Genomic DNA, 26,955 nt, shown 5'->3' on the forward strand with positions numbered 1-26,955 from the left:
GAGGGGGAGACAAATAGCTCCCTTCTGTCTGTATCACCTTGTTGGGGGAGGGAATGGCTCATAGCTCTCTTCTGTCTGTGTCACTGTGTCACCAGGCAGGGGGAGGGTTAGGCTCATAGCTTCCTTCTATCTGTGTCACTGTGTCACCCTGCAGGGGGAGGGACAGGGTCATAGCTACCTTCTGTTTGTGTCACTGTGTCACCCTGCAGGGGGAGGGACAGACTCATAGCTCCCTTTTGTCTGTCAATTTGTCACCCTGCAGGGGGAGGGACAGGCTCATAGCAACCTTCTGTCTGTGTCACCCTGCAGGGGAAGGGACAGACTCATAGCTCCCTTCTATCTGTGTCACTGAGTCACCCTGCAAGGGGAGGGACGGGCTCATAGCTCCCTTTAGTCTGTCAATTTGTCACCCTGCAGGGGGAGGGACAGGCTCATAGCAACCTTCTGTCTGTGTCACCCTGCAGGGGGAGGGATAGTCTCATTGCTCTCTTTTTGTCTGTGTCACTGTGTCACCCTGCAGGGGGAGGAACAGACTCATAGCTCCCTTTAGTCTGTCAATTTGTCACTCTGCAGGGGAAGGGATTGGCTCATAGCTCCCTAATGTCTGTGTCACTGTGTCACCCAGCAGGGGGAGGGATAGGCTCATAGCTCCCTTCTGTCTGTGTCACCCTGCAGGGGGAGGGACAGGCTCATAGCTCCCTACTGTCTATGTCACTGTGTCACCCTGCAGGGGGAGGGACAGACTCAATGCTCCCTTCTGACTATGTCAATGTGTCACCCTGCAGGGGGAGTGGACAGACTCATAGCTCCCTTCTATCTGTGTCACTGTGTCACCCTGCAGGGGGAGGGACAGACTCATATCTCCCTTCTGTCTTTGTAACTGTGTCACCCTGCCGGGGGAGGGACAGACTCATAGCACCCCTTTGTCTGTCAATTTGTCACCCTGCAGGGGGAGGGATAGGCTCATAGCTCCCTTCTGTCTGTGTCACCCTGCAGGGGAAAGGACGGGCTCATAGCTTCATTCTGTCTGTGTCACTGTGTCACCCTGCAGGGGGAGTGGACAGACTCACAGCTCCCTTCTATCTGTGTCAACCTGCAGGGGGAGGGACAGGGTCATAGCTCACTTCTGTATGTGTCACTGTGTCACCCTGCAGGGGGAGGGACAGACTCATAGCTCCCTTTTGTCTTTCAATTTGTCACCCTGCAGGGGGAAGGATAGGCTCATAGCTCCCTTCTGTCTATATCACTGTGTCATCCTGCAGGGGGAGGGACAGGCTCATAGCTCCCTTCTGTCTATGTCACTGTGTCACCCTGCAAGGGGAGGGACAGACTCATAGCTCCCTTCTATCTTTGTTACTGTGTCACCCTGCAGGGGGAGGGTTAGGCTCCTAGCTCCGTACTGTCTGTTTCACCCTGCAGGGCGAGGGACAGGCTCATAGCTACCTTCTCTCTGTGTCACCCTGCAGGGGAAGGGACGGGCTCATAGCTCCATTCTGTCTGTGTCACTGTGTCACCCTGCAGGGGGAGGGACAGGCTCATTGCTCCCTTCTGTCTGTGTCACTGTGTCACACTGCAGGGGGTGGGACAGACTCATAGCTCCCTTTTGTCTGTCAAATTGTCACCCTGCAGGGGGAGGGATAGGCTCATAGCTCCCAACTATCTGTGTCACTGTTTCACCCTGCAGGGTGAGGGACAGGCTCATAGCTACCTTCTGTATTTGTCAATGTTTCACCCTGCAGGGTGAGGGACAGGCTCATAGCTCCCTTCTGTCTGTGTCACTGTGTCACCCTGCAGGGGGAGGGACAGGCTCATAGCACCCTTCTGTCTATCAATTTGTCATAGCTCCCTTTTGTCTGTCAATTTGTCACCCTGCAGGGGAAGGGATAGGCTCATAGGCCCTCATTCAGAGCCGTTCGCTATTTGCGGTCGTTCGTTTAAAAACAAGGGGTGGCTATTCAAATGATCCGTACGCACATTGTAGTCTGTTCACACCTCTAAGTCTGAACGAGCGAGCAAAACATACGCTCGTTTATTTGTTAAAAACGCCCCCTGGCCGCTCGCATCCTACGTCATGTCCGCTATTTATTAGATTAATCGAGTACATCGACCAGCGTATGAACTGCTCGCTATTCTTGAGGTTGGTGTTTGCTACCACAAATTTGCGAGCAGTTCTGGCTCTAAAATAACCCAGTGACGTGGTCAATGACGCTGCTGTTTTAAATATACACACCCATAAAACGCCCGTTTTGACCTTTAAGCACGCCTGCGTTCGGATCTCCACTCCCCATTTTCAAGCACCATCCCCTGTTACCACCCACATACGCCTCATTCTGTCACTCAAAATAGCAGGCACTCGCTATATAGCGTACAAACGATTTTCGGCCGCACTGACTGGTTCGCGCATGCGTACTAAAAACCGTACGCATGCGCAGATGTGCAAACATCGCTCTGAACGAGCGTACTGCCGCTAACGAGCGGCTCTGAATGAGGGCCATAGCTCCCTAATGTCTGTGACACTCTTTCACCCTGCAGGGTGAGGGACAGGCTCATAGCTACCTTCTGTCTTTGTCACTGTGTCACCCTGCAGGGGGAGGGACAGACTCATATCTCCCTTCTGTCTTTGTAACTGTGTCACCCTGCCGGGGGAGGGACAGACTCATAGCACCCCTTTGTCTGTCAATTTGTCACCCTGCAGGGGGAGGGATAGGCTCATAGCTCCCTTCTGTCTGTGTCACCCTGCAGGGGAAAGGACGGGCTCATAGCTTCATTCTGTCTGTGTCACTGTGTCACCCTGCAGGGGAAGTGGACAGACTCACAGCTCCCTTCTATCTGTGTCACTGTGTCAACCTGCAGGGGGAGGGACAGGGTCATAGCTCACTTCTGTATGTGTCACTGTGTCATCCTGCAGGGGGAGGGACAGGCTCATAGCTCCCTTCTGTCTATGTCACTGTGTCACCCTGCAAGGGGAGGGACAGACTCATAGCTCCCTTCTATCTTTGTTACTGTGTCACCCTGCAGGGGGAGGGTTAGGCTCCTAGCTCCGTACTGTCTGTTTCACCCTGCAGGGCGAGGGACAGGCTCATAGCTACCTTCTCTCTGTGTCACCCTTTAGGAAAGGGGCAGACTTATAGCTTCTTCTTTCTATGTCACTGTGACACCCTGCGTGGGGAGGGGCAGACAAATAGCTCCCTTCTGTCTGTATCACCTTGTTGGGGGAGGGAATGGCTCATAGCTCTCTTCTGTCTGTGTCACTGTGTCACCCTGCAGGGGGAGGGAAAGGCTCATAGCTCCCTTCTATCTGTGTCACTGTGTCACCCTGCAGGGGGAGGGACAGGGTCATAGCTGCCTTCTGTCTGTGTTACTGTGTCACCCTGCAGGGGGAGGGTTAGGCTCATAGCTTCCTTCTATCTGTGTCACTATGTCACCCTGCAGGGGGAGGGACAGGGTCATAGCTACCTTCTGTTTGCGTCACTGTGTCACCCTGCAGGGGGAGGGACAGACTCATAGCTCCCTTTTGTCTGTCAATTTGTCACCCTGCAGGGGGAGGGACAGGCTCATAGCAACCTTCTGTCTTTGTCACCCTGCAGGGGAAGGGACAGACTCATAGCTCCCTTCTCTCTGTGTCACTGTGTCACCCTGCAAGGGGAGGGACGGGCTCATAGCTCCCTTCTGTCTGTGTTACTGTGTCACCCTGCAGGGGGAGGGATAGTCTCATTGCTCCCTTTTTGTCTGTGTCACTGTGTCACCCTGCAGGGGGAGGGACAGACTCATAGCTCCCTTTTGTCTGTCAATTTGTAACCCTGCAGGGGGAGGGATTGGCTCATAGCTCCCTACTGTCTGTGTCACTGTGTCACCCAGCAGGGGAAGGGATAGGCTCATAGCTCCCTTCTGTCTGTGTCACCCTGCAGGGGGAGGGACAGACTCATATCTCCCTTCTGTCTATGTCACTGTGTCACCCTGCAGGGGGAGGGACAGACTCATAGCTCCCTTCTATCTGTGTCACTGTGTCACCCTGCAGGGTGAGGGACAGGGTCATAGCTCACTTCTGTCTGTGTCACTGTGTCACCCTGCAGGGGTTGGGACAGACTCATAGCTCCCTTCTATCTTTGTTACTGTGTCACTCTGCAGGGGGAGGGACAGGGTCATAGTTCCCATCTGTCTTTGTCTATGGGCTCTATTTATTAACATTATTTTTACTAAAATTAAGTGAAAAAGTGCGTTTTCACACCCTTTTCATATTATTTTAGTTTATCCTGTAGTTATTACAGGGCAATTGGAGTAGAATTAGTAAAATTCTACTCCAAACCCCAGTATCACTTATTTTTAGTAAAGCAGATCGCATTTCCCATAATTGTAATGGGAAATGTAATCTGGCCAAAGTTACTAAAAATAAATTGTAAAAAAATACCGGGGAAAGCCCTGTGAAAATAACGCCACCTGGAGGTGGCGTTATCCAGGGTCTCCCCCGGTTACCAGGCTCCCACTCTGCTCTAACAGGGAGAGCAGAGGCGGGAGCCGGTACCAGTAATCAGCTATGTGGTCTAAGCAGACCGCAAGCTGATTGCTGTAAAAAAAAGAAAAAAAAAATTAACATTTTTTTTACTTACCTGAATCCAGGGACCGGTGATCGGGCCTCCGGTGATGGCTCCTCTCCCGTCAGCTGGTCTCCCATAGTACACTGGGGCCCGATCATCAGGTGATCGGGTCCCAGTGCAGTATGGGAGATCACCTGATCGGGAAGCCCAGAGAAGATCACCGGAGGCCAGGAGGATGCAGGTAATTGTAATGAAGGGGGGGTTCATGGGGGGGGGTCGCGGGGGTCCACAATCGTGGGGGTGGGGCTTAGCGCCGGGGGCGGGGCTTAGCATCGGTGGGGGGTAGCAGCGACGGTGGGTCGGCGCATGCGCGGGCTCTTAGTCGCTGTATTTTTTTCAAAAATACCGTGACTAGAGTGCGGATGGGATCCGCAGGGACAGAGCTTTATCGCAAGCTCTGTCCCTGCAAGGGATTTATAGCAAATCCCTGTGATATTGCCTGAATTAGCAATGCAAATTCACTCGGTAATATCACACTACAATCCGCATTCAATATGCGGATTGTAGTAAATAGAGCCCTATGTGTCACTCTGCAGGGGGAGAAACAGGCCCATAGCTACCATTTGTCTGTGTCACTTTCTCACCTTGCAGGGGGAGGGGCAAACTCAAAGCTCCGTACTGTCTGTGTCACCCTGCAGGGGGAGGGACAGTCTCATAGCTCCCAATTGTCTGTCAATTTGTCACCCTGCAGGGGGAGGGATAGGCTCATAGCTCCCTACTATCTGTGTCACTGTTTCACCCTGCAGGGTGAGCGACAGGCTCATAGCTACCTTCTGTCTTTGTCACTGTGTCACCCTGCAGGGGGAGGGACAGACTCATAGCTCCCTTCTGTCTTTGTTACTGTGTCACCCTGCCGGGGGAGGGACAGACTCATAGCACCCCTTTGTCTGTCAATTTGTCACCCTGCAGGGGGAGGGATAGGCTCATAGCTCCCTTCTGTCTGTGTCACCCTGCAGTGGAAAGGACGGGCTCATAGCTCCATTCTGTCTGTGTCACTGTGTCACCCTGCAGGGGGAGGGACAGGCTCATAGCACCCTTCTGTCTATCAATTTGTCATAGCTCCCTTTTGTCTGTCAATTTGTCACCCTGCAGGGGGAGGGATAGGCTCATAGCTCCCTAATGTCTGTGTCACTCTTTCACCCTGCAGGGGGAGGGACAGGCTCATAGCTCCTTTCTGACTATGTCACTGTGTCACCCTGCAGGGGGAGTGGACAGACGCACAGCTCCCTTCTATCTGTGTCACTGTGTCACCCTGCAGGGGGAGGGACAGGGTCATAGCTCACTTCTGTATGTGTCACTGTGTCACCCTGCAGGGGGAGGGACAGACTCATAGCTCCCTTTTGTCTTTCAATTTGTCACCCTGCAGGGGGAAGGTTAGGCTCATAGCTCCCTTCTGTCTATGTCACTGTGTCATCCTGCAGGGGGAGGGACAGACTCATAGCTCCCTTCTATCTTTGTTACTGTGTCACCCTGCAGGGGGAGGGACAGGCTCATAGCTCCGTACTGTCTGTTTCACCCTGCAGGGCGAGGGACAGGCTCATAGCTACCTTCTCTCTGTGTCACCCTTTAGGGAAGGGGCAGACTTATAGCTTCTTCTTTCTATGTCACTGTGACACCCTGCGTGGGGAGGGGCAGACAAATAGCTCCCTTCTGTCTGTATCACCTTGTTGGGGGAGGGAATGGCTCATAGCTCTCTTCTGTCTGTGTCACTGTGTCACCCTGCTGGGGGAGGGACAGGGTCATAGCTACCTTCTGTTTGTGTCACTGTGTCACCCTGCAGGGGGAGGGACAGACTCATAGCTCCCTTTTGTCTGTCAATTTGTCACCCTGCAGGGGGAGGGACAGGCTCATAGCAACCTTCTGTCTGTGTCACCCTGCAGGGGAAGGGACAGACTCATAGCTCCCTTCTGTCTGTGTCACTGTGTCACCCTGCAAGGGGAGGGACGGGCTCATAGCTCCCTTCTGTCTGTGTCACCCTGCAGGGGGAGGGATAGTCTCATTGCTCACTTTTTGTCTGTGTCACTGTGTCACCCTGCAGGGGGAGGGACAGACTCATAGCTCCCTTTAGTCTGTCAATTTGTCACCCTGCAGGGGGAGGGATTGGCTCATAGCTCCCTAATGTCTGTGTCACTGTGTCACCCAGCAGGGGGAGGGATAGGCTCATAGCTCCCTTCTGTCTGTGTCACCCTGCAGGGGGAGGGACAGGCTCATAGCTCCCTACTGTCTATGTCACTGTGTCACCCTGCAGGGGGAGGGACAGACTCAAAGCTCCCTTCTGACTATGTCAATGTGTCACCCTGCAGGGGGAGTGGACAGACTCATAGCTCCCTTCTATCTGTGTCACTGTGTCACCCTGCAGGGGGAGGGACAGGGTCATAGCTCATTTCTGTCTGTGTCACTGTGTCACCCTGCAGGGGTTGGGACAGACTCATAGCTCCCTTCTATCTTTGTTACTGTGTCACTCTGCAGGGGGAGGGACAGGGTCATAGTTCCCATCTGTCTGTGTCTATGGGCTCTATTTATTAACATTATTTTTTCTAAAATAAAGTGAAAAAGTGCGTTTTCACACCCTTTTCACATTATTTTAGTTTTTCCTGTAGTTATTACAGGGCAATTGGAGTAGAATTAGTAAAATTCTATTCCAAACCCCAGTATCACTTATTTTTAGTAAAGCAGATCGCATTTCCCATAATTGTAATGTGGATTGTAGTAAATAGAGCCCTATGTGTCACTCTGCAGGGGGAGGAACAGGCTCATAGCTACCTTCTCTCTGTGTCACCCTTTAGGGAAGGGGCAGACTTATAGCTTCTTCTTTCTATGTCACTGTGACACCCTGCAGGGGGAGGGGCAGACAAATATCTCCCTTCTGTCTGTATCACCTTGTAGGGGGAGGGAATGGCTCATAGCTCCCTTCTATCTGTGTCACTGTGTCACCCTGCAGGGGGAGGGACAGGGTCATAGCTGCCTTCTGCCTATGTCATTGTGTCACCCTGCAGGGGGAGTGGACAGTGTCATAGCTCCCTTCTGTCTTTGTTACTATGTCACTCTGCAGGGTGAGGGACAGGCTCATATCTTCTTTTGTCTCTGTCACTGTGTCACCCTGCAGGGTGAGGGACAGACTCAAAGCTCCCTTCTATCTGTGTCACTGTGTTACCCTGCAGGGGGAGGGACAGACTCATAGCTTCCTTCTGTCTATGTCACTGTGTTACTCTGCAGGGGGAGGGACAGACTCATAGCTCCGTTTTGTCTGTGTCACTGTGTCACCCTGCAGGGGGAGGGACAGGCTCATAGCTCCCTTCTGTCTGTGTCACTGTGTCACCCTGCAGGGGGAGGGACAGACTCATAGCTCCCTTCTGTCTGTGTCACTGTGTCACCCTGTAGGGGGAGGGACAGACTCATAGCTCTCTTCTGTCTGTGTCTCTGTGTCCCCCTGCAGGGTGCAGGACAGACTCATAGCTCTCTTCTGTCTGTATCACTGTGTAACCATTTAGTGGAGGGGAGGACTCATTGTTCCCTCTTTCTATGTCACTGTCACACCCTGCAGGGGGAGGGACATACTCATCACTCCCTTCTGTCTGTGTCACTGTGTCACCCTGCAGGGAGAGGGACAGGCTCATAGTTCCTTTCTGTCTGTGTCACCCTGCAGGGGGAGGGACAGACTCATAGCTTCCTTCTGTCTAAGTAACTGTGTCACCCTGCAGGGGGAGGGACAGACTCATAGCTCCGTTTTGTCTGTTTGACTGTGTCACCCTGTAGGGGGAGGGACAGACTCATAGCTCTCTTCTGTCTGTATCACTGTGTAACCATTTAGTGGAGGGGAGGACTCATTGTTCCCTCTTTCTATGTCACTGTCACACCCTGCAGGAGGAGGGACAGACTCATCACTCCCTTCTGTCTGTGTCACTGTGTCACCCTGCAGGAGGAGGGACAGGCTCATAGTTCCTTTTGTCTGTGTCACTGTGTCACCCTGCAGGGGGAGGGACAGACTCATAGCTTCCTTCTATCTATGTCACTGTGTCACCCTGCAGGGGGAGGGACAGACTCATAGCTTCCTTCTATCTATGTCACTGTGTCACCCTGCAGGGGGAGGGACAGGCTCATAGCTCCCTTCTGTCTGTGTGACTGTTTTCTCTCCTCTCTCTATAGATCAGTTCTCTGTAGAACAGCCGGATGTTGTCCCTACTACAGTGGGAGAAGATATAACTATACCATGTTATGTCCATAATAAACCTGCTGATTATAATATACATGAGGTCACCTGGAGGATGGGAAACAATCTCCTGTGCTATGATAATGCTATAATTAGGACATGGAGAGAGAAGAGTAAGACACAGAAGACTGGACGATGGTCATTAGTGAATTTCCCTGAGGATCTCTCATTACATATAAGAAATGTGACATCGTCTGACAGTAAGCGGTACTGCTGTGAGGTGAGGACAATGCTGAGAAATCCTCTCCCTGGATCAGAACGTGGTACAGATTTAGTAGTTGCAGGTAATGGAATTGAAGACTGGTAAATAACATACAATACATGTTTTCTCTAAGTAACATAAATTTATACATACTAAGGTTACTAAGAATAGTAATAATAATAATAATAATAATAATAATAATAATAATAATAATAATAATAATAAAAGGATTAGTTTAACAAAATATGCTGGTGCGATATATATAAAAGTTAATGTGAATATTAATAGTGTATCATAGAGAAAATGTGATGTCATATGTTTGGTGATTTTTCTCTTTTTGTACATTTCTTCAATTACTGAGACTTGGCAATAAGCAATACTGTATGATCATTTCTGAGTTTTACATTCCGATCTGTATAATTGTGGAAGCTCTTCACAGTTATGGGCCTATTTTTTTAGCTGATCAGTCCTGAAAATGATGTGGAAACGCTAGTTTCGGTATGATACTTAACTAGACCCTGTCAGGATACAGAGCATTGGGATGCCACTGATGGTGTTTTGACAGCCGGCATCTCCCATAGCCAACCCCTCAGGGGTGGGGGCGGTCTGTCCCGGAGCCAAGCATTTCAGCAAGTATTACAGACAGGTCAGTCTTTTGTGGGGGACTGGGGCAAATTATGTATGTTTTATATTTTTTCCTGTCGGGGGCTAATGTGTTTTTTTTCCAGTTTGGGGCCATTGCTATTTATTTTCATCTTATTGAGGAAAATGTGTTTGTTTGTTTTTCTGTAGGGGCAAAAGGTTTTTTTTCTAGTGTGATGTTTTTACTTTGTGCATGCCCCTGTGGTGTTCATACAGAGTTGCAGTACAAATTCAGATGGATGCACCAAGAAGTGTGTTAGAAATGTGTTGAGTGTTCCTAGGCAGTTACATGGGGTTTGCTCATCAGACCGAAGTGTAACATATCATGGGCATGGTATAGCAGTGACAGGACGTATTATTGGAGTGACAGGGTGTGTTATTGGAGTAACAGGGTGTGTTATTGGAGTGACAGGGGGTGTTACTGGAGTGACAGGACGTGTTATTAGAGTGACAGGACGTGTTATTGGTGTGACAGGGGGTGTTATTGGAGTGACAGGGGGTGTTATTGGAGTGTCTGGGGGTGTGTTATTGGAGTGACAGGACGTGTTATTGGAGTGACAGGGTGTGTTATTGGAGTGACAGGGGGTGTTACTGGAGTGACAGGACATGTTATTGGAGTGACAGGGGGTGTTACTGGAGTGACAGGACGTGTTATTGGAGTGACAGGGTGTGTTATTGGAGTGACAGGGGGTGTTATTAGAGTGACAGGGTGTGTTATTAGAGTGATAGGACGTGTTATTAGAGTGACAGGGGGTGTTATTGGAGTGACAGGACGTGTTATTGGAGTGACAGGGTGTGTTATTGGAGTGACAGGGGGTGCTATTGGAGTGTCTGGGGGTGTGTTATTGGAGTGACAGGATGTGTTATTGGAGTGACAGGGGGTGTTATTAGAGTGACAGGACGTGTTATTGGAGTGACAGGGGGTGTTATTGGAGTGACAGGGGGTGTTATTGGAGTGACAGTGCGTGTTACTGGAGTGACAGGACGTGTTATTAGAGTGACAGGACGTGTTATTGGAGTGACAGGGGGTGTTATTGGAGTGACAGGGGGTGTTATTGGAGTGACAGGACATGTTATTAGAGTGACAGGACGTGTTATTGGAGTGACAGGGGGTGTTATTGGAGTGACAGGGGGTGTTATTGGAGTGACAGGACGTGTTATTAGAGTGACAGGACGTGTTATTGGAGTGACAGGGGGTGTTATTGGTGTGACAGGGGGTGTTACTGGAGTGACAGGGGGTGCTATTGGAGTGACAGGGGGTGCTATTGGAGTGACAGGGGGTGTTATTGGAGTGACAGGACGTGTTACTGGAGTAACAGGGTGTGTTATTGGAGTGACAGGGGGTGTTATTGGAGTAACAGGGCGTGTTATTGGAGTGACAGGGCGTGTTATTAGAGTGACAGGACGTGTTATTGGAGTGACAGGGTGTGTTATTGGAGTGACAGGGGGTGTTACTGGAGTGACAGGACGTGTTACTGGAGTGACAGGGGGTGTTATTGGAGTGACAGGACGTGTTATTGGAGTGACAGGACGTGTTATTAGAGTGACAGGACGTGTTATTAGAGTGACAGGACGTGTTATTGGAGTGACAGGGGGTGTTATTGGAGTGACAGGACGTGTTATTGGAGTGACAGGACGTGTTACTGGAGTAACAGGGGGTGTTATTGGAGTGACAGGACGTGTTATTGGAGTGACAGGGGGTGTTATTGGAGTGACAGGACGTGTTATTGGAGTGACAGGACGTGTTATTGGAGTGACAGGACGTGTTATTGGAGTGACAGGGGGTGTTATTGGAGTGACAGGACGTGTTATTAGAGTGACAGGACGTGTTATTAGAGTGACAGGACGTGTTATTGGAGTGACAGTGTGTGTTATTGGAGTAACAGGGCGTGTTATGGGAGTGACAGGGCGTGTTATAGGAGTGACAGGGCGTGTTATAGGAGTGACAGGGCGTGTTATTGGAGTGACAGTGCGTGTTATTGGAGTGACAGGGCGTGTTATTGGAGTGACAGGGCATGTTATGGGAGTGATAGGGCTTTTTATTGGAGTGACAGGGCGTGGTATTGGAGTGACAGGGTGTGTTACTGGAGTGACAGGGCGTGTTACTGGAGTGACAGGGCATGTTATTGGAGTGACATGATGTGTTATTGGAGTGACAGGGCGTGTTATTGTAGTTACAGGGTGTGTTATTGGGGTGACAGGGCATGTTATTGGGGTGACAGGGTGTGTTATTGGAGTGACAGACAAAATCATGCCCTATTAGGATGGATCCCACCCCCCTTAACAGACCCAGACCCCATTAGGGCTGGTTCCATAAACTTCCCGGGCTGGTATTCTATCCCAATCCGCCCCTGCCACAGCACCACCCTGATGACCAATGTTGGTACACGCTGCTGTAGACTGACAAAAAGCCAGAAATCTTCATGAGCACATTTGTGTTTGCCGGCTGATCTGTGCAGGTACAGGGCCTCTATCAGGTGGGTACAGCAGTAAGGCTGGGTGCACATCACACAATAATATGGATGATTTGTCATTTTGAGGTAAATTGGAATTGACATATAATCCATATCATCTAATGTGAATGCACAATTGCGTGTTCATGTGAGTTGTTCATCGCATCCTCTCATTTGCCCTGCTGCATGTTGGATGGGAAGATGTCGGGAATGATGTGGTGCACACTGCGCAGTGTGTACACTCAGCCAGGCGGCCTCAAGTTATATTGGCCCAATCTTTCCTCTGAAGACAACACTCCAACTAATGCCTAACACCAGCACTACCCTCCCACTGCCCATCACTAACCCTCCCCCTAATGCCTAACATTAGCCCCCTCCAGAGGTGTCTTGAGAGAGGAGGGGGCCCATGTGTATTCCCCATCTACAGCCCATTCCCTTCTCCCAGGCGGTCAGCTGCATCACTGCAGCAGTAAACCCTGGGCTCTAGAGTGTGTCTAGACTCTACTATGCATGTGCAGGTCACCGGGAAAATGATGCAGCAGCCATTTTCCTGGCAATTTCCCTAGTGTGCATATGCGCAATATCAGAAAAATTACCACGCCGGTGTTTTGTCCAGCGCTACAGCCCAACATGGGACTTCAGATCAGTAGGTATTAAAACATATGGGAGCAGGGTCTGTTCCTAGAGACCCAGGGGCCCATGTGCACTGCACACTTTGCACCCATTATAAATACACCCATTATAATTACCCTATTCACCCCCTTATTCCTAACACCAGCCTCCCTCCCTCTGCCTATCTCTAACCCTCCCCCTAATGCCTAACACCAGCCCCCCTCCCTCTGCCTATCTCTAACCCTCCCCCTAATGCCTAACACCAGCCCCCCTCCCTCTGCCTATCTCTAACCCTCCCCCTAATGCATAAAACCAGCCCCCCTCCCTCTGCCTATCTCTAACCCTCCCCCTAATGCCTAACACCAGCCCTCCTCCCTCTGCCTATCTCTAACCCTCCCCCTAATGCCTAACACCAGCCCCCCTCTCTCTGCCTATCTCTAATCCTCCCCCTAATGCCTAACACCAACCCCCCTCCCTCTGCCTATCTCTAACCCTCCCCCTAATGCCTAACACCAGCCCCCTCCCTCTGCCTAAGCCCCCCTCCTCCTTACCCTATTCCTCCCCTAATGTACCCTTTACTCTCCCTAATGTCTAACACCAGCCCCCACCCTCGACCAATTCCTAACCCTCCCCCTAATGCCTAATACCAGCCCCCTCCCTCTGTCTTGCCCTATATTTACCCCCTCATGCCTGACTCCAGCCCCCCTCTCTTCTCCTTACCCTAACCTCCACTCCCCCTAATGCCTAACACCAGCCCCCCTCCCTCTGCCTATTCTTAACCCTCCCCCTAATGCATAACACCAGCCCCCCTCCCTCTGCCTATCTCTAACCCTCCCCCTAATGCCTAACACCAGCCCTCCTCCCTCTGCCTATCTCTAACCCTCCCCCTAATGCCTAACACCAACCCCCCTCCCTCTTCCTATCTCTAACCCTCCCCCTAATGCCAAACACCAGCCCCCCTCCCTCTGCCTATCTCTAATCCTCCCCCTAATGCCTAACACCAGCCCCCCTCCCTCTGCCTATCTCTAACCCTCCCCCTAATGCCTAACACCAGCCCCCCTCCCTCTACCTAAGCCCCCCTCCTCCTTACCCTATTCCTCCCCTAATGTACCCTATACTCTCCCTAATGTCTAACACCAGCCCCCACCCTCGACCTATTCCTAACCCTCCCCCTAATGCCTAATACCAGCCCCCTCCCTCTGCCTTGCCCTATATTTACCCCCTCATGCCTGACTCCAGCCCCCCTCTCTCCTCCTTACCCTATCCTCCACTCCCCCTAATGCCTAACACCAGCCCCCCTCCCTCTGCCTATTCTTAACCCTCCCCCTAAGGCCTAATACCAGTCCCTCTCCCTCTGCCTTACCCTATTGTCCCCTACTGCCTAACAGCCCCCATCCCACTGCCATACCATATCCTCCCCCTAATGCCTAACACCAGCCCCCCGCCCTCTGCCTATATCTAACCCTCCCCTTAATGCCTAACACCAGCCCCCCTCCCTCTGCCTATCGCTTACCCTCCCCCTAATGCCTAACTCTAACCTCCCCTCCCTAACCTTCTGGTCCATGCATAATGTCTACATTCTCCACATGCCGATATAATAACTGTCGAAATGTAATGTCAACATATAAATGTCTAAATTGTAAATGTGCACTTTATGACAGCATCCCTTTTGAGGTATCTTTTTGTGTAATCTGAATTAAAATATATAAATAAATTACCTGTACATTATCACTGTTTTGTGCTGGATACATTTTCTACATTTTTGGATGCATTTTGCCAATAATGTAGAAAAGTATCCAGCAAAAAACAGTGATAATGTACAGGTTATTTATTTATTTGCCTCTATCTGAAAGTTTACAAAGACCTTGTGTTTAAAAAGATTTTCCAAATACCTGCAGTGTCATACTTTGTTGCTAGTTATGACTCCTTGCTGGTCACATAAAATATGCTGCCTTCCTTTGAGCTTATAAACTCACAATTGTATTTCCTGCTCTACACTTGTCCTAACTTACATCCCTTCTGCTATTATTTCCAAATCACGGGGACAACAATGGGGGTGACATGTGTCCCTACATAAACAACAGTGGGAGTGGGAATATATATTTGATGACCAAAATGAGCACCACAGCATAAATCTACTTACATGACTATGATACATTTACTTACCATTTTATTTATTTATAATTCTATCACATTTTGGGTGTTCTTGTTTGTTATATTTTTATTATACATAAAAATCTTTATCTGGTATTTATCCTTTTTTAATTAAAGCATATATTCACTATATGTACCAAAATATTTGGACACCTGGCCATTACACCAACAGCGACTGTTATGACATTGTACTCAAACACATATACTTTAATATGGAATTGGTCCCCCTTTTGCAGCTATGACAGCTTTTACTCTTCTTTGAAGGTTTTCCACAAGATTATGGAGTGTTTCTGTGGGAAATATCTGCATTGCAGCGACTGAGCGGGCTAAGTCAAACATCAAAGTTACCTATACTGCTTTGCATCTCCAGCCATCCAGGATGCAAATTGGCGACTAGGCCACATCCTTTCCAGGTGTCTACAGCCCGCAAGGCTGCTCTGTGGCCATTGGGTCATCACCCTTGTCAAGTGTCTCCAGCCCTCAAGGCTGCTACGTGACCACCAGGTCTCCACCTTGTCAAACTTCTCCAGCCTTGGGCTACAACTGCACTAACCTTCAGTTGATCCCAGCGCTCCAATAATCCTCAGAATTATTGCCTCTTTCTGAACTGAATCTCCATGGGATTCCTACAATGCTTTTGTTAAAACAACACCCTGGCTAACATCTACAGACAGCCAAAGTCTGTCCTTTTAGATATCTTTATTTCTCTCTCTTAGATATTACCTATAAGCCCTTTTATTTTTAAGCATAGATTTATGCCTTTTTCTCATAACAGCTGTGGTATTAAGTAGGGGTGAGTGGGTTCGGATTTCTGAAATCCGAACCCCCCTAAGCCCCCCCATCTGAGCCGGGATCAGAGTCAGGCTCAGGTTTTCCTGCCTGGCTCAGATCTGAAATCGAGGAAAAATGTCATTATCCCACTGTCGGATTCTCGTGGGTTTTGGATTCTATAAAAGGTCCCGTAATAATCACCATTTTTCATTACAGCTGTGAGTTAGGAGGGAGCTGGGAGCTCAGTGTGTTAGACAGACTGATATTATTAAAATCAAAAATTATAAAGTACGTCTGGCTACTGTGAAGCGGCAGGGAGCTGGGAGCTGTTGCTGACACTGACCATAGGGGCTGGCTGGCTACTGTTTTCCATACAATACATAGGGGCTGGCTGGCTACTGTTGTCCTTGTCCATATAGGGGCTTGCTGTAGTCCTGTCCATAGGGGCTGGCTGGCTATAGTTCTGTTTTGTCCAGGGGCTGCACTCTCTGTTGTAGGGGTACACTCATAGAAATAATTTTACAGGTGGTGCCCTGTCTGCTGTAGGGGGTACACTCATACAAATTATTTTTACAGGTGGTGCCCTGTATGCTGTAAGGGTAAACATCTGATCTGGTGTTGTATCTATTTCTATTAAACCACTTTGTGTGAGTTTAGTCATCTGCTGCTTGTGGTGTAGCTCTTTTTTGCTTTCTCAATGATCTCCAGACACAACGGAAAACTTAAACCTTAAACTGAAATGTTACATTTAATACTCTTTTCCGCTTGTTCACATTTCTAAGTAATATGGTTAAGTGGACAGTGGGAACAACGGCAATTTCAAGGCCACTAACTAGCTTTGTTTTTTTTTTATGTCTCTGTACATGTTGGGAAATTCCTTTACAGAACAGAAAGTTTGCAAAGGATTATCTAAGGCAATTGTTTATTTATTTTTGGAAAGCACGCTTCCTGTTCCTGGTCCCCTTCTGGGATGAAAAAAATCCACTCCCAGCAAGCAGGCATGGTGCTCAAGAAAGAATTCCCAAGAAAGACACAACGTAAGACTTAAGTCTTAAAGGTTGCATTTAATGCTCTGTTCCATTTGTTCACATATCTGATATGGTAAAGTGGACAGTGGGAACAACGGCAGTTTGAAGGCCACTAACTAACTCTGTTTTTTTAATGTCCCTGTACAGGTTGGGAAATGCCTTTACAGAAGGTTTGCAAAGGATTATTTAAGTCAATTGTTTTTGGAAGCACTATTCCTGGTCTCCTTCTGGGATGAAAATCCACTCCTAGCCGCAGAAGCAGGCGCAGGATTCTCAAGAAAGACACAACGTAAGGCCTTAAATCAGGGGTAGCCAGCCTTGGTCCTCGAGAGCTCACGTTTTCCAGACCACCTAGTTGATGCGCAGGTGCATTCATTACTCAGCACCACATTTGAAGAGATCCACAGGTGGAATTAATTATTTATTAAAGTTGTGATTCTGTGAGGAGACATGGAAAACATGCACTGTTGGTGGCTCTCAAGGACCAGGGTTGGCTACCCCTGCTTTAAATCATAGATTTTACGCTTGTCCACATATCTGTACTGGTTAAGTGGCACTTTGAGGCCACTAACTAACTATGACCCTGATTCAGAGTCGGACGCTTTGACCAGAGCGCTCGCTCTGAATCAGGGCCCACCTCCATTAATATGGAGCGTCCTCCTGGATGCTCGTATAGCTGTGGGTCACCACCCACAGCATATACGAGCGGGCAGGATGAGGGTCGCGATGGTCTTGACCATCGCAACCATCGGAAGTGCGAGCAGAAGCCTGAGGTTGAGTTTCTCAACTGCAAGGCCAGGAGTGATTTTGGCTCTATCAGAGCCAAAATCACTCCCACTGACATCACTAGTGATGTCAGTGGGGCCGGCTTCAGATGGTAGGCGTTCCCTTGGGAACGCCTCCGTCTGGCAGGCACGCACCCGGCACGCCCAGCAAAGGGGGCGTGCTGTCAGCCACCATCGACAGCACGCCCCCTTTGATGAGACACTACGAGCGAAGGAAAGTCCTTCGCTCGTCACGTCTAGCGCATGCGCACGACGGAGCTCCCTCCGTCGTGCACATGCGCAGTGCAGACCATCGACCCACTTGCGAGCGGAAAGCCGCTCGCGAGTGGGTCTGAATGAGGGCCTATGTTTTTTTATTTCCCTGTACAGGTTGGGAAATCCCTTTAGAAGGGTTGCAAAGGATTATTTAAGTCAATTGTTTATTTGTTTTTGGAAAGCACTCTTCCTGGTCCACTTTTGGGATGAGAAAATCAACTCCCAGCAGCAGCATCCATGCTCAAGAATTCTTCTGTGACAAGGCTGCCTGAAAAATAAATAAATAAATAAATAAACAATTTTTTTTGTGTGGGTGTTAGCCAAACCTGTCACTGACATCAGCACACCTGTCATGTCATCTTGCCTCTGTAGAGCCAGTTTGTGCATGGACAGATTAATTGCCAGCTTGTTTTGTGGGGGCCCAAACGAACCAGTCATTTCAGACACAGTCGTGTGGCAGACCCTGGCACTGAAATGATTAAAGTGTGCATGTCCTGTTTTTACAACATAAGGGTGGGTGGGAGGGCTCAAGGACAATTCCATCTTGCACCTCTTTTTTTTCTTTGCAGTATATACTCTTTTGGGTCTAGTTTTTCAAACTGCCATCCTGTCTGCCACTACAGTGCCACTCCTAGATGGGCCACGTGTTTGTGCCACCCACTTCTGTCGCTTAGCATAGTTATCCAGCTACCTTTTGACCTAAAAACAATATTGTGAGGTGTTCAGAATAGACTGGAAATGTGTGGAAATTAAAGTTATTGAGGTTAATAATAGCATAGGAATAAAAAAAAAAAAAATTTGGTGATTTTAGCTGTTTTAATGCTTTTCTCCCAAAAAATACAGATCCAAAACACAAAACACGGAAGGGTGGTTTTGGCAAAACCAATCCAGATCCAAAACACGAAGAAAGATCCAGATCCAAAACCAAAACACAAAAAGTGGGAGGTGCACACCCCAAGTTTTAATATAACCCTGTTGATAATAGTGTGTATTATAAATAAGATTGGAGAAAGGAAACTGTTTTATTAAAAGTGTATAATTTTTTATACCTAACAATATTAGGTGACTTTGTCTTTTTCTGAACATAATTTATTTTATTATTCATCTTATTAGCAAATAGTTCCCCATGGTTACTACTTATACAGATCCCAGTAGTAATCCCCTATCATACAGATCCCAGTAGTAATCCCTTATCATACAGATCCTAGTTGTAATATCTTAGCATAGAGCATCCCATGGTATCCCCTTAGCATACAGCAAACCATTATTATTAGAGACGTGCGGGTCCGGTTCTCAGAAAACCGACAATAACCGAATTTAGAGGTATCACGCCAAACTTCGTCTGAGTTCAAAATTACTTTGGGGAACCGGGTCGAATTGAATGCTATTCGGATCTTCCCATGAACTCAGATTTAAAAACAAATTAGAGTTTTGGACTGCATGCTAACAGGTCAAATTTGCGTAATTTTAGCTGTTTTTTTAAAAATACAGATCCAAAACCAAAACATGAAGATGGATCCGGATCTAAAAACAAAACCAAAACACAAGGGCACATCTCTAGTTATACCTTAGCTTACAGGCCCCATGGTTACCCCGTAACATCCAGCTCCTTGTGGTGACCCATTAGCACACAACTCCTTGTAGTGATCCCTTAACAAATTGATCCTGTGGTGTTCCCTAAACATATACCTCCCCATAGTGACCACTTATCATACAGCTCCCCTCTTGGTGACCCCTTAGCATAGAGCTTATGTGGTGACCCATTAACTCAGAGTGGTGACCCTTAGCATACAGCTTTGACAGTGACCCCTAATCATACCGCTCCCGTCATGGTGACCCCTTGGCTCCCATTTAGCATCCTCACAGTGACCACTTAGCACACAACTCCTTGTGGTGACCCCTAGTATAGAGCTCATGTGGAGGCTCCTTAACATACTTCTCCCATTAGTGACCCCTAATAATATAGCTCCCCATGGTGATCCCTTGGCAAACAGATCCCAGTGGTGACCCCATAGCATACCTCTCACCATGGGTACCCATTAGCATACTTCTCCACATGGTGACCACCTTCCACCTTAGCATACAGTTCGTGAAGGTGACCCCATCATATACAGCTCCACATGGTAAACACTTAGCATACAGGTGCCGATTCAGACCTGTACGCAATGCTGGGCTTGCTCTTAGCTGGCCGATTTCCGCATTCTGCACATGTGTATAAGTTGCAGTGCGCATGCGCGAGCCGAGCATAGCAATCGGGAAGCGATTGATCAAAGCACAGACTGGGCACTTTTTTGACTGACAGAATGTGCCATTTGTGGGTGCTGACAGGGGAAGGTCCAGGGAAATGGGGGAGTGGATGTGCAAATGCAAGCATGTCTGAGCATCAAAGCAGCGTTCTTTGACCGTACATAATTAAAGTGGAGCACCATTGTACAGGTCTCCTGGCTGTATATTTGACTGAAGCCGTCGCAGTGCTTGAGGTAGGGTAGGGTCTACCTCGAGCAATGGGTATGCCTATGAAGGTTCTCGATGTTGCTGATTGTTAAATACACTTCCTGGAGATGACATCCACTGCGAAGGGAAAGGGGGCATCATTAGACCGGCTTGCGATCACACTGACGTCGCACTCTAAGACACAGTGGGCCTCCTTAAGCCATGCCGTGTGATCGCGGAATCTGCATACCCTGCCCCTGACAACTGCGTGCGAGCGCAGCGTTGTATCTGGGTCTGAGTTGCCTCCACAGTTTCCAGTGGTGACCCCTATGCATACAGCTTTTTTGTGGTGACTCCTTAGAAAATAGATCCAAAAGGTGATGATCTCTTAGCATGCAGCTCCCCAAGGTGATCCCTTTGCCTGCAGCTACAGTAACTGTGGTGACCTTTAGGCATAGAAGCCCTGATTCAGAGCTGGACGCTAATTGCGGACGGTCGTTCCAAAAAAGGGGCCGGCTATTTAAATTGAGCGCTCGCTCTTTGCGTTTGTTGACGCGAGCGAGCGAACAAAAAATGCACTCACTATTTTGTAAAGACGCCCCTTTGCCGTTCGCAACACACAACATCTCCGGTATTTATTAGATTAATCGGGTATATCGAAAGGCATCTGAAATGCTCGCAGTGCTTGTGGTAGGTTTTTCTTACCGCTATCACTGCGAGCAGTTCAGGCTAAAGGACAACCAAGTGACGTGGTCGATGACGCTCCTTCACTAATTATGCACACCCATTAAATGCCTTTTGACCATTTGGCACGCCTGCGTTCAGATCTCCACTCCCCCGTTTTCAAGCACCTTCCCCTGTTACCACCCACAAACGCCTCATTCTGTCACTCAAATTAGCAGGCCCTCGCTGTTTTGCGAGCGCACGATTTCCTACCGCAATGACTGGTTTGCGCATGCGCATTATGATCCATACGCATGCGCAGTTGTGCGAACATCGCTCAGAGCGAATGAGCGTCCGCTTACGAGCAGCTCTGAATCAGGCCCAGAGTTCCCTATGGTGACCCTTCAGCATATAGCTCACAATGTAGACCACTTAGCAAACAGCTGCTCTTGGTGAACCCTTAGCATTCGTCTCTACATATTGACCCTTAGCACACAGTTCTCCAAGGTAACTCCTTAGCAGGATATTGTTCCCTTAGCATATTTATTTCCCATTGTGTCCCTTTAGCATACTTCTCTTTATGGTGACCCCTTAGCATACAGTTCTTCATGGTGACCCCTTAGCGTACAGCTCCACTTGGTGACCCCGTAACCTGCAGCTACCTGTTGTGCCTCCTTGGCATACAGTTCCCAATGGTTACCTTTTTAACATACAGTTACCATAACATACTGTTCTTCATAGTAAACCATATAGCTCTCCATGGTGACCTCTTCATATACAGATCTCTAATGTGTCCTCTTAGCATAATTATCCCCATTGTGACCTCTTTGTATACAGCTCCCGATACATAGCCCTTGGCATATGGCTTCCCATGCTTATCCCATTGCATATATAGCTCCCCTGGGTGACCCCTTAGCATTCTGCTCCCCATGGTGACTCCTTAGCATACAGAATCTCTTTGGTGACCCTCTAGAATACAGCTCCCTGTGGTGATCTATTCATAGTATACAAATCCAAAAGATGACCACGCAGCATACGACTCCCCATGGTGAACCCTGACCATACAGCTCCCCATAGTCACTCCTTACCAAACAGCTTCCTGTAGTAAGTTTTTTGTATACCGGTCCCCTTGGTGACCACTTTAAAAATAGCTTCTCATTCTGACCTCTTAGCATACAACTGCTCTTATCTCACAGTTCCACAAGGCAAACCAATAGCTTACAGCTTAACATGCTGTGCACCTGCAGTTTTCTATTGTAACCCTATAACATGCAGCTCCCCATGGTGACCCCTTAGCATACAGCTCCTCATGATGACCCCTTAGCATACAGCTCCCCATTGTGAACCCTTAGCATACAGCTCCTCATGGTGACCCCTGAGCATACAGCTCCTCATGGTGACCCCTTAGCATTCAGATCCCCAAGGTGACCCCTTAGCATTCAGATCCCCAAGGTGACCCCTTACCATACAGCTCTCCGAGGTGACCCCTTAGCATAGAGCTCCCCATGGTGACCCCGTATCATACAGCTCCCCATGATGACCCCTTAGCATACAGCTCCCCATGGTGACCCCTTAGCATACAGCTCCCCATGGTGACCCCTTAGCATACAGCTCCCCATGGTGACCCCTTAGCATACAGCTCCCCATGGTGACGCATTAGCATACAGCTCCTCATGGTGACCCCTTAGCATACAGCTTCCCATGGTGACCCCTTAGCATACAGCTCCCCATTGTGAACCCTTAGCATACAGCTCCCCATGGTGATCCCTTAGCATTCTGCTCCCCAAGGTGGCCCCTTAGCATACAGCTTCCCATGGTGACCACTTTGCATACAGCTCCCCAAGGTGACCTTTATCATACAGCTCCCCATGGTGATCCCTTAGCATACAGCTCCCCATGGTGAACCCTTAGCATACAGCTCCACATGGTGAACCCTTAGCATACAGCTCCCCATAGTGACCCCTTAGCATACACCTCCCCATTGTGAACCCTTAGCATACAGCTCCACATGGTGAACCCTTAGCATACAGCTCCCCATGGTGACCCCTTAGCATACAGCTTCCCATGGTGACCACTTTGCATACAGCTCCCCATGGTGACCCCTTAGCATAAAGCTCCCCATGGTGAACCCTTGGCATTCAGCTTCCCATGGTGACCACTTTGCATACAGCTCCCCATGGTGACCCCTTAGCATACAGCTCCCCATGGTCAACCCTTAGCATACAGCTTCCCATGGTGACCACTTTGCATACAGCTCCCCATGGTGACCCCTTAGCATACAGCTCCCCATGGTGAACCCTTAGCATACAGCTGCCCATGGTGACCACTTTGCATACAGCTCCCCATGGTGACCCCTTAGCATACAGCTTCCCATGGTGACCCCTTAGCATACAGCTCCCCATGGTGAACTCTTAGCATACAGCTACCCATGGTGACCCCTTAGTATACAGTTCCCCATGGTGACCCCTTAGCATACAGCTCCTCATTGTGAAACCTTAGCATACAGCTCCCCATGGTTACCCCTTACCATACAGCTTCCCATGGTGACCCCTTAGCATACAGCTCCCCAAGGTGAACCTTTAGCATACAGCTCCCCATGGTGACCACTTTGCATACAGTTCCCCATGGTGACCCCTTAGCATACAGCTCCCCATGGTGACCCCTTAGCATACAGCTCCCCATGGTGACCCCTTAGCATACAGCTCCCCATGATGACCCCTTAGTATACAGCTCCCCATGGTGACCCCATTGTGAAACCTTAGCATACAGCTCCCCATGGTGACCCCTTAGCATACATACAGCTTCCCATGGTGACTCCTTAGCATAGATCTCCTGTTGACCCCTTAGCATACAGATCCCCATGGTGACCCCTTAGCAGAAAGCTCCCCAAATTGGCCCCTCATATACAACTGCACATGGTGATGCTTTAGCATACAGTTTCTTGTGGGGCTGAGTTTGTAAATATTATTTATTTAGTAAAATTGTATTTTTATATTGCAATGGTTTTTGCTGAGTACAGAAATCAAGCATGTGCTGATTGGATTATCCAGACACTTAGGTGCACATCCAATGCATTCCTCCAAATAACATCCCCTGCTGGAATACAAACATACAGTGAATGCAGATTAAATATACTGTGCAGCTCCATAAAACTGTCAGGGTTGGCATGTGAGGCCCCCAACATCCATGAGATTGTCCTTCACTGATTAATGTTTTCCTTACCCACTGATCTAAGTAAATACATGTCAGAGGCACACTGATAGTGCACTATATAACAGAGCATCTTACAGAAGAATACAATGTTGTAACATAACTCTCCATGATCTAACAACCCTTTATAATGCTATTTCAATGTAAAAACTGTTGATATTTATTAGTGATAATAACAAATAAACAATTATAATTTATGGAATAATTAATGGCTCATATTATCTTTTCAGCCTCTAACTTTGATCAGGAATTAAAAATCTTCCAGTCTGAGCCATCAGGGAGCACAGAAGACTCTGTCACCCTCAACTGCTCATACTCCCTCCCACCAGAGAGAGACCCTATGTGGATTGGAATCTACTGGAGAGTCGGTAGCCCAAGTGATGTGTATGCCTTCCACCCCTCCAAAGAGATGGTTCATCCCAGGTACAAAGGAAGGACAGAGCTGAGAGGACTGGCTGATCTCCATATAAAGGGGGTCAGAGAAACAGACAATAATACTTATTACTGCTTTGTGGTGCTCAAATTCTGTGATGGGCTAAACAATATCAACTCAGTAATCCAATATGGGAGCCGGACAGCACTGAACACAGGTAAAACCAAAACTATTGATATAAAATTACATAAATTGTAACTGATATGTATGGGTTATCAGAACTAAAATAATCAGACATCTGTAACAAGATAGTGCAATATATCCATTCTGTTTGTATACAGCTGTCTCTCTGGTATTATACACTGCTGTTACTCTTCTTTAGTCATTAAGGAATCTATTTTGCAATTGAATCAAATTTATAGGATCCAATGCAGTGGATCATCTTGATGGCAGGTCCCAGCCATAGTAGGCGACTGGGACACTGCATCATGTCTTGATCCATGTTCTGGCTGTTGCAGGCAGCTGGAATCCTGTCTTGTCTGTGTGCAGCTCATTGCTGCATTCCTGCCTGTCTGTTTGTGTGCACCGCCCAGCTGTACACTACTGTAGCTTGTCACTAGGGAAGCTCTCTGCAGGTATTGCTCTGAATGGACCCTGCATCTGATAATTTACAGCCAGCCCTACACTCCGTGCCAGTGATATTGTCTGACATCCTATGTATGTTGTCCAGTGCTCAGAAGCCTGAGTTCTAGCCGGTCTTACCTAGTTCTGTAGTTTCTGTCCAGTACCTGTCTGCTTGATTTGTATTCGCCTCTGTGTAATTTGCCAAATTTCCATCTGTTCACATCCTTGCTGTTTGGACTTCCCGGGGCAGTAACTTCTGCAGCCGTGGCCTTCCTTTCTGCTTTCCATGGCATTACCATACCACAACCTAGTCAAGTCATGTCAGTCTGTTCCAGCCGCACAAGCCTGCAGTGTTCTCAACCTTGCTGCATCTAGCCTGTGTTCATGCCACTCCTGAGTGCACCTGTCTGCCTTGTTGGTTCAGTAAAACCTGGCCCTCAAGACTGCACCTCGTCCCTCAAGCCACATCATGTTGTTCCAGTCGCACCTTGGCACTCAAGGCTGCTCCATCTCATTCTTGTCACACTTCGGCTCTCAAGGCCACAACTCAGCCCTCAAGGCTGCATCGTGTTGTTCCTGTTGCACCTTGGCCCTCAAGGCCACACCTCGGCCCTCAAGGTTGCATCGTGTTGTGCCAGTTACACCCTGGGCCTCAAGGCCACTCCATCTTGTTCCTGTCACACCTCGGCCCTCACGACCACTCTGTGTTGTTCCTGTTGCACCAAAGCCCTCAAGGCCCCACTGTGTTGTTCCAGCAGCACCTTAGCCCTTAAGGCTGTTCTGTCTTGTTCCTGTTACACCTCGGCCCTGAGAGCACCGGTCTGCCATGTTGTTCCAGTCGCACCTTGCCCTCAAGGCTGCACCTTGGACCTCAAGCCACATTGTGTTGTTCCAGTCGGACCTTGGCACTCAAGGCCACTCCGTCTTGTTCTTATCACACTTGGGGCCTCAAGGCCACACCTCAGCCCTCAAGGCTGCATCACATTGTTCCTGTCGCACCTCGGCCTTCAAGGCTACACCTCAGCCCTCAAGGCTGCATCATTTTGTACTATTTGTACTAGTTGCACCCCGGACCTCAAGGCCACTCTGTCTTGTTGCTGTCACACCTTGGCACTCAAGGCTGCTCCGTGGTGTTCCTTTTGCACCATGGCCCTCAAGGCCACATTGTGTTGTTCCAGCAGCACCTCATCCCTCAATGCTGTTCCATCTTGTTCCTGTCACACCTCCGCCCTCAAGGTGGCACCTCAGCCCTTGAGGCCACTCTGTGTTGTTCCAGTCACACCTCGGCCCTCAAGACTACCCTTTGGCCCTCAAGGCCTCTCCGTGTGGTTCCTGTCACACCTTGGCCCGCAAGGCTGTACCTTGATCTCAGTCTGCTACTTCAGCCAGAGGTTCTGCCACATTATTGTGAATGACCTGTTTAGTCCTTGTTTGTTATTTGTATGTCTAGTTATTGTCTGTTATTGGTCTGTCTAGTCCTTGCCTGTTATTTTGCCTATCTGGTCAATGCTTGTTTTTTGCCAGTCCATGACTGTTATCTTGCCTTTTTAGTCCTTGTATGAAATGCTGCAATATCACAGTCCAGGTCACTCCTGCTGTGCAGCCTGTATTGTTTGTCTAGTCGCTGCTTGTCTGACAACCCAGCGGCACTATAGTCCCTACATGTTCCTGAGACCTAATCATCTGTCGCTGCTAGAGTACCCTGTCCATCACACCTGTTCTAGTACCACTGACCTGCAGCCTCACTCCAGCTAGTACCAGTAATGGAAGGACTGCCACTCCGCAGCATTGTTTCTTGTCAGCAGTCCTGTGGTGTCAGTTTTATAAGACTCTACTGCTGTAGGTTTAAATCCAGGCAGCCACCTAAGTACCGCTGTGAGTATAAATCACTAAGGGAACAATGGGTGGCTGTTTATCAGTGTAAGAGCCTCTCCTTGGCTCTAGA

General features: G+C 48.8%; 1 protein-coding gene across 1 annotated transcript in view; it reads left to right on the forward strand.

The window, feature by feature from the left end:
- The window catches only part of LOC148506837 (uncharacterized), a 50,633-nt gene that overhangs the window by 13,231 nt on the left and 10,447 nt on the right, over positions 1-26,955 (forward strand). The window contains exons 2-3 of the mRNA XM_088446083.1: positions 8,742-9,089; positions 24,244-24,603. Of these exons, the coding sequence (XP_088302209.1) occupies positions 8,742-9,089; positions 24,244-24,603 (708 nt within the window). The remainder of the gene's footprint in view (positions 1-8,741; positions 9,090-24,243; positions 24,604-26,955) is intronic.

This window comes from Taudactylus pleione, unplaced genomic scaffold (assembly GCF_031769625.1).
Source record: "Taudactylus pleione unplaced genomic scaffold, aTauple2 ptg000393l, whole genome shotgun sequence".
In the NCBI taxonomy this organism is placed as follows: Eukaryota; Metazoa; Chordata; class Amphibia; order Anura; family Myobatrachidae; genus Taudactylus; species Taudactylus pleione.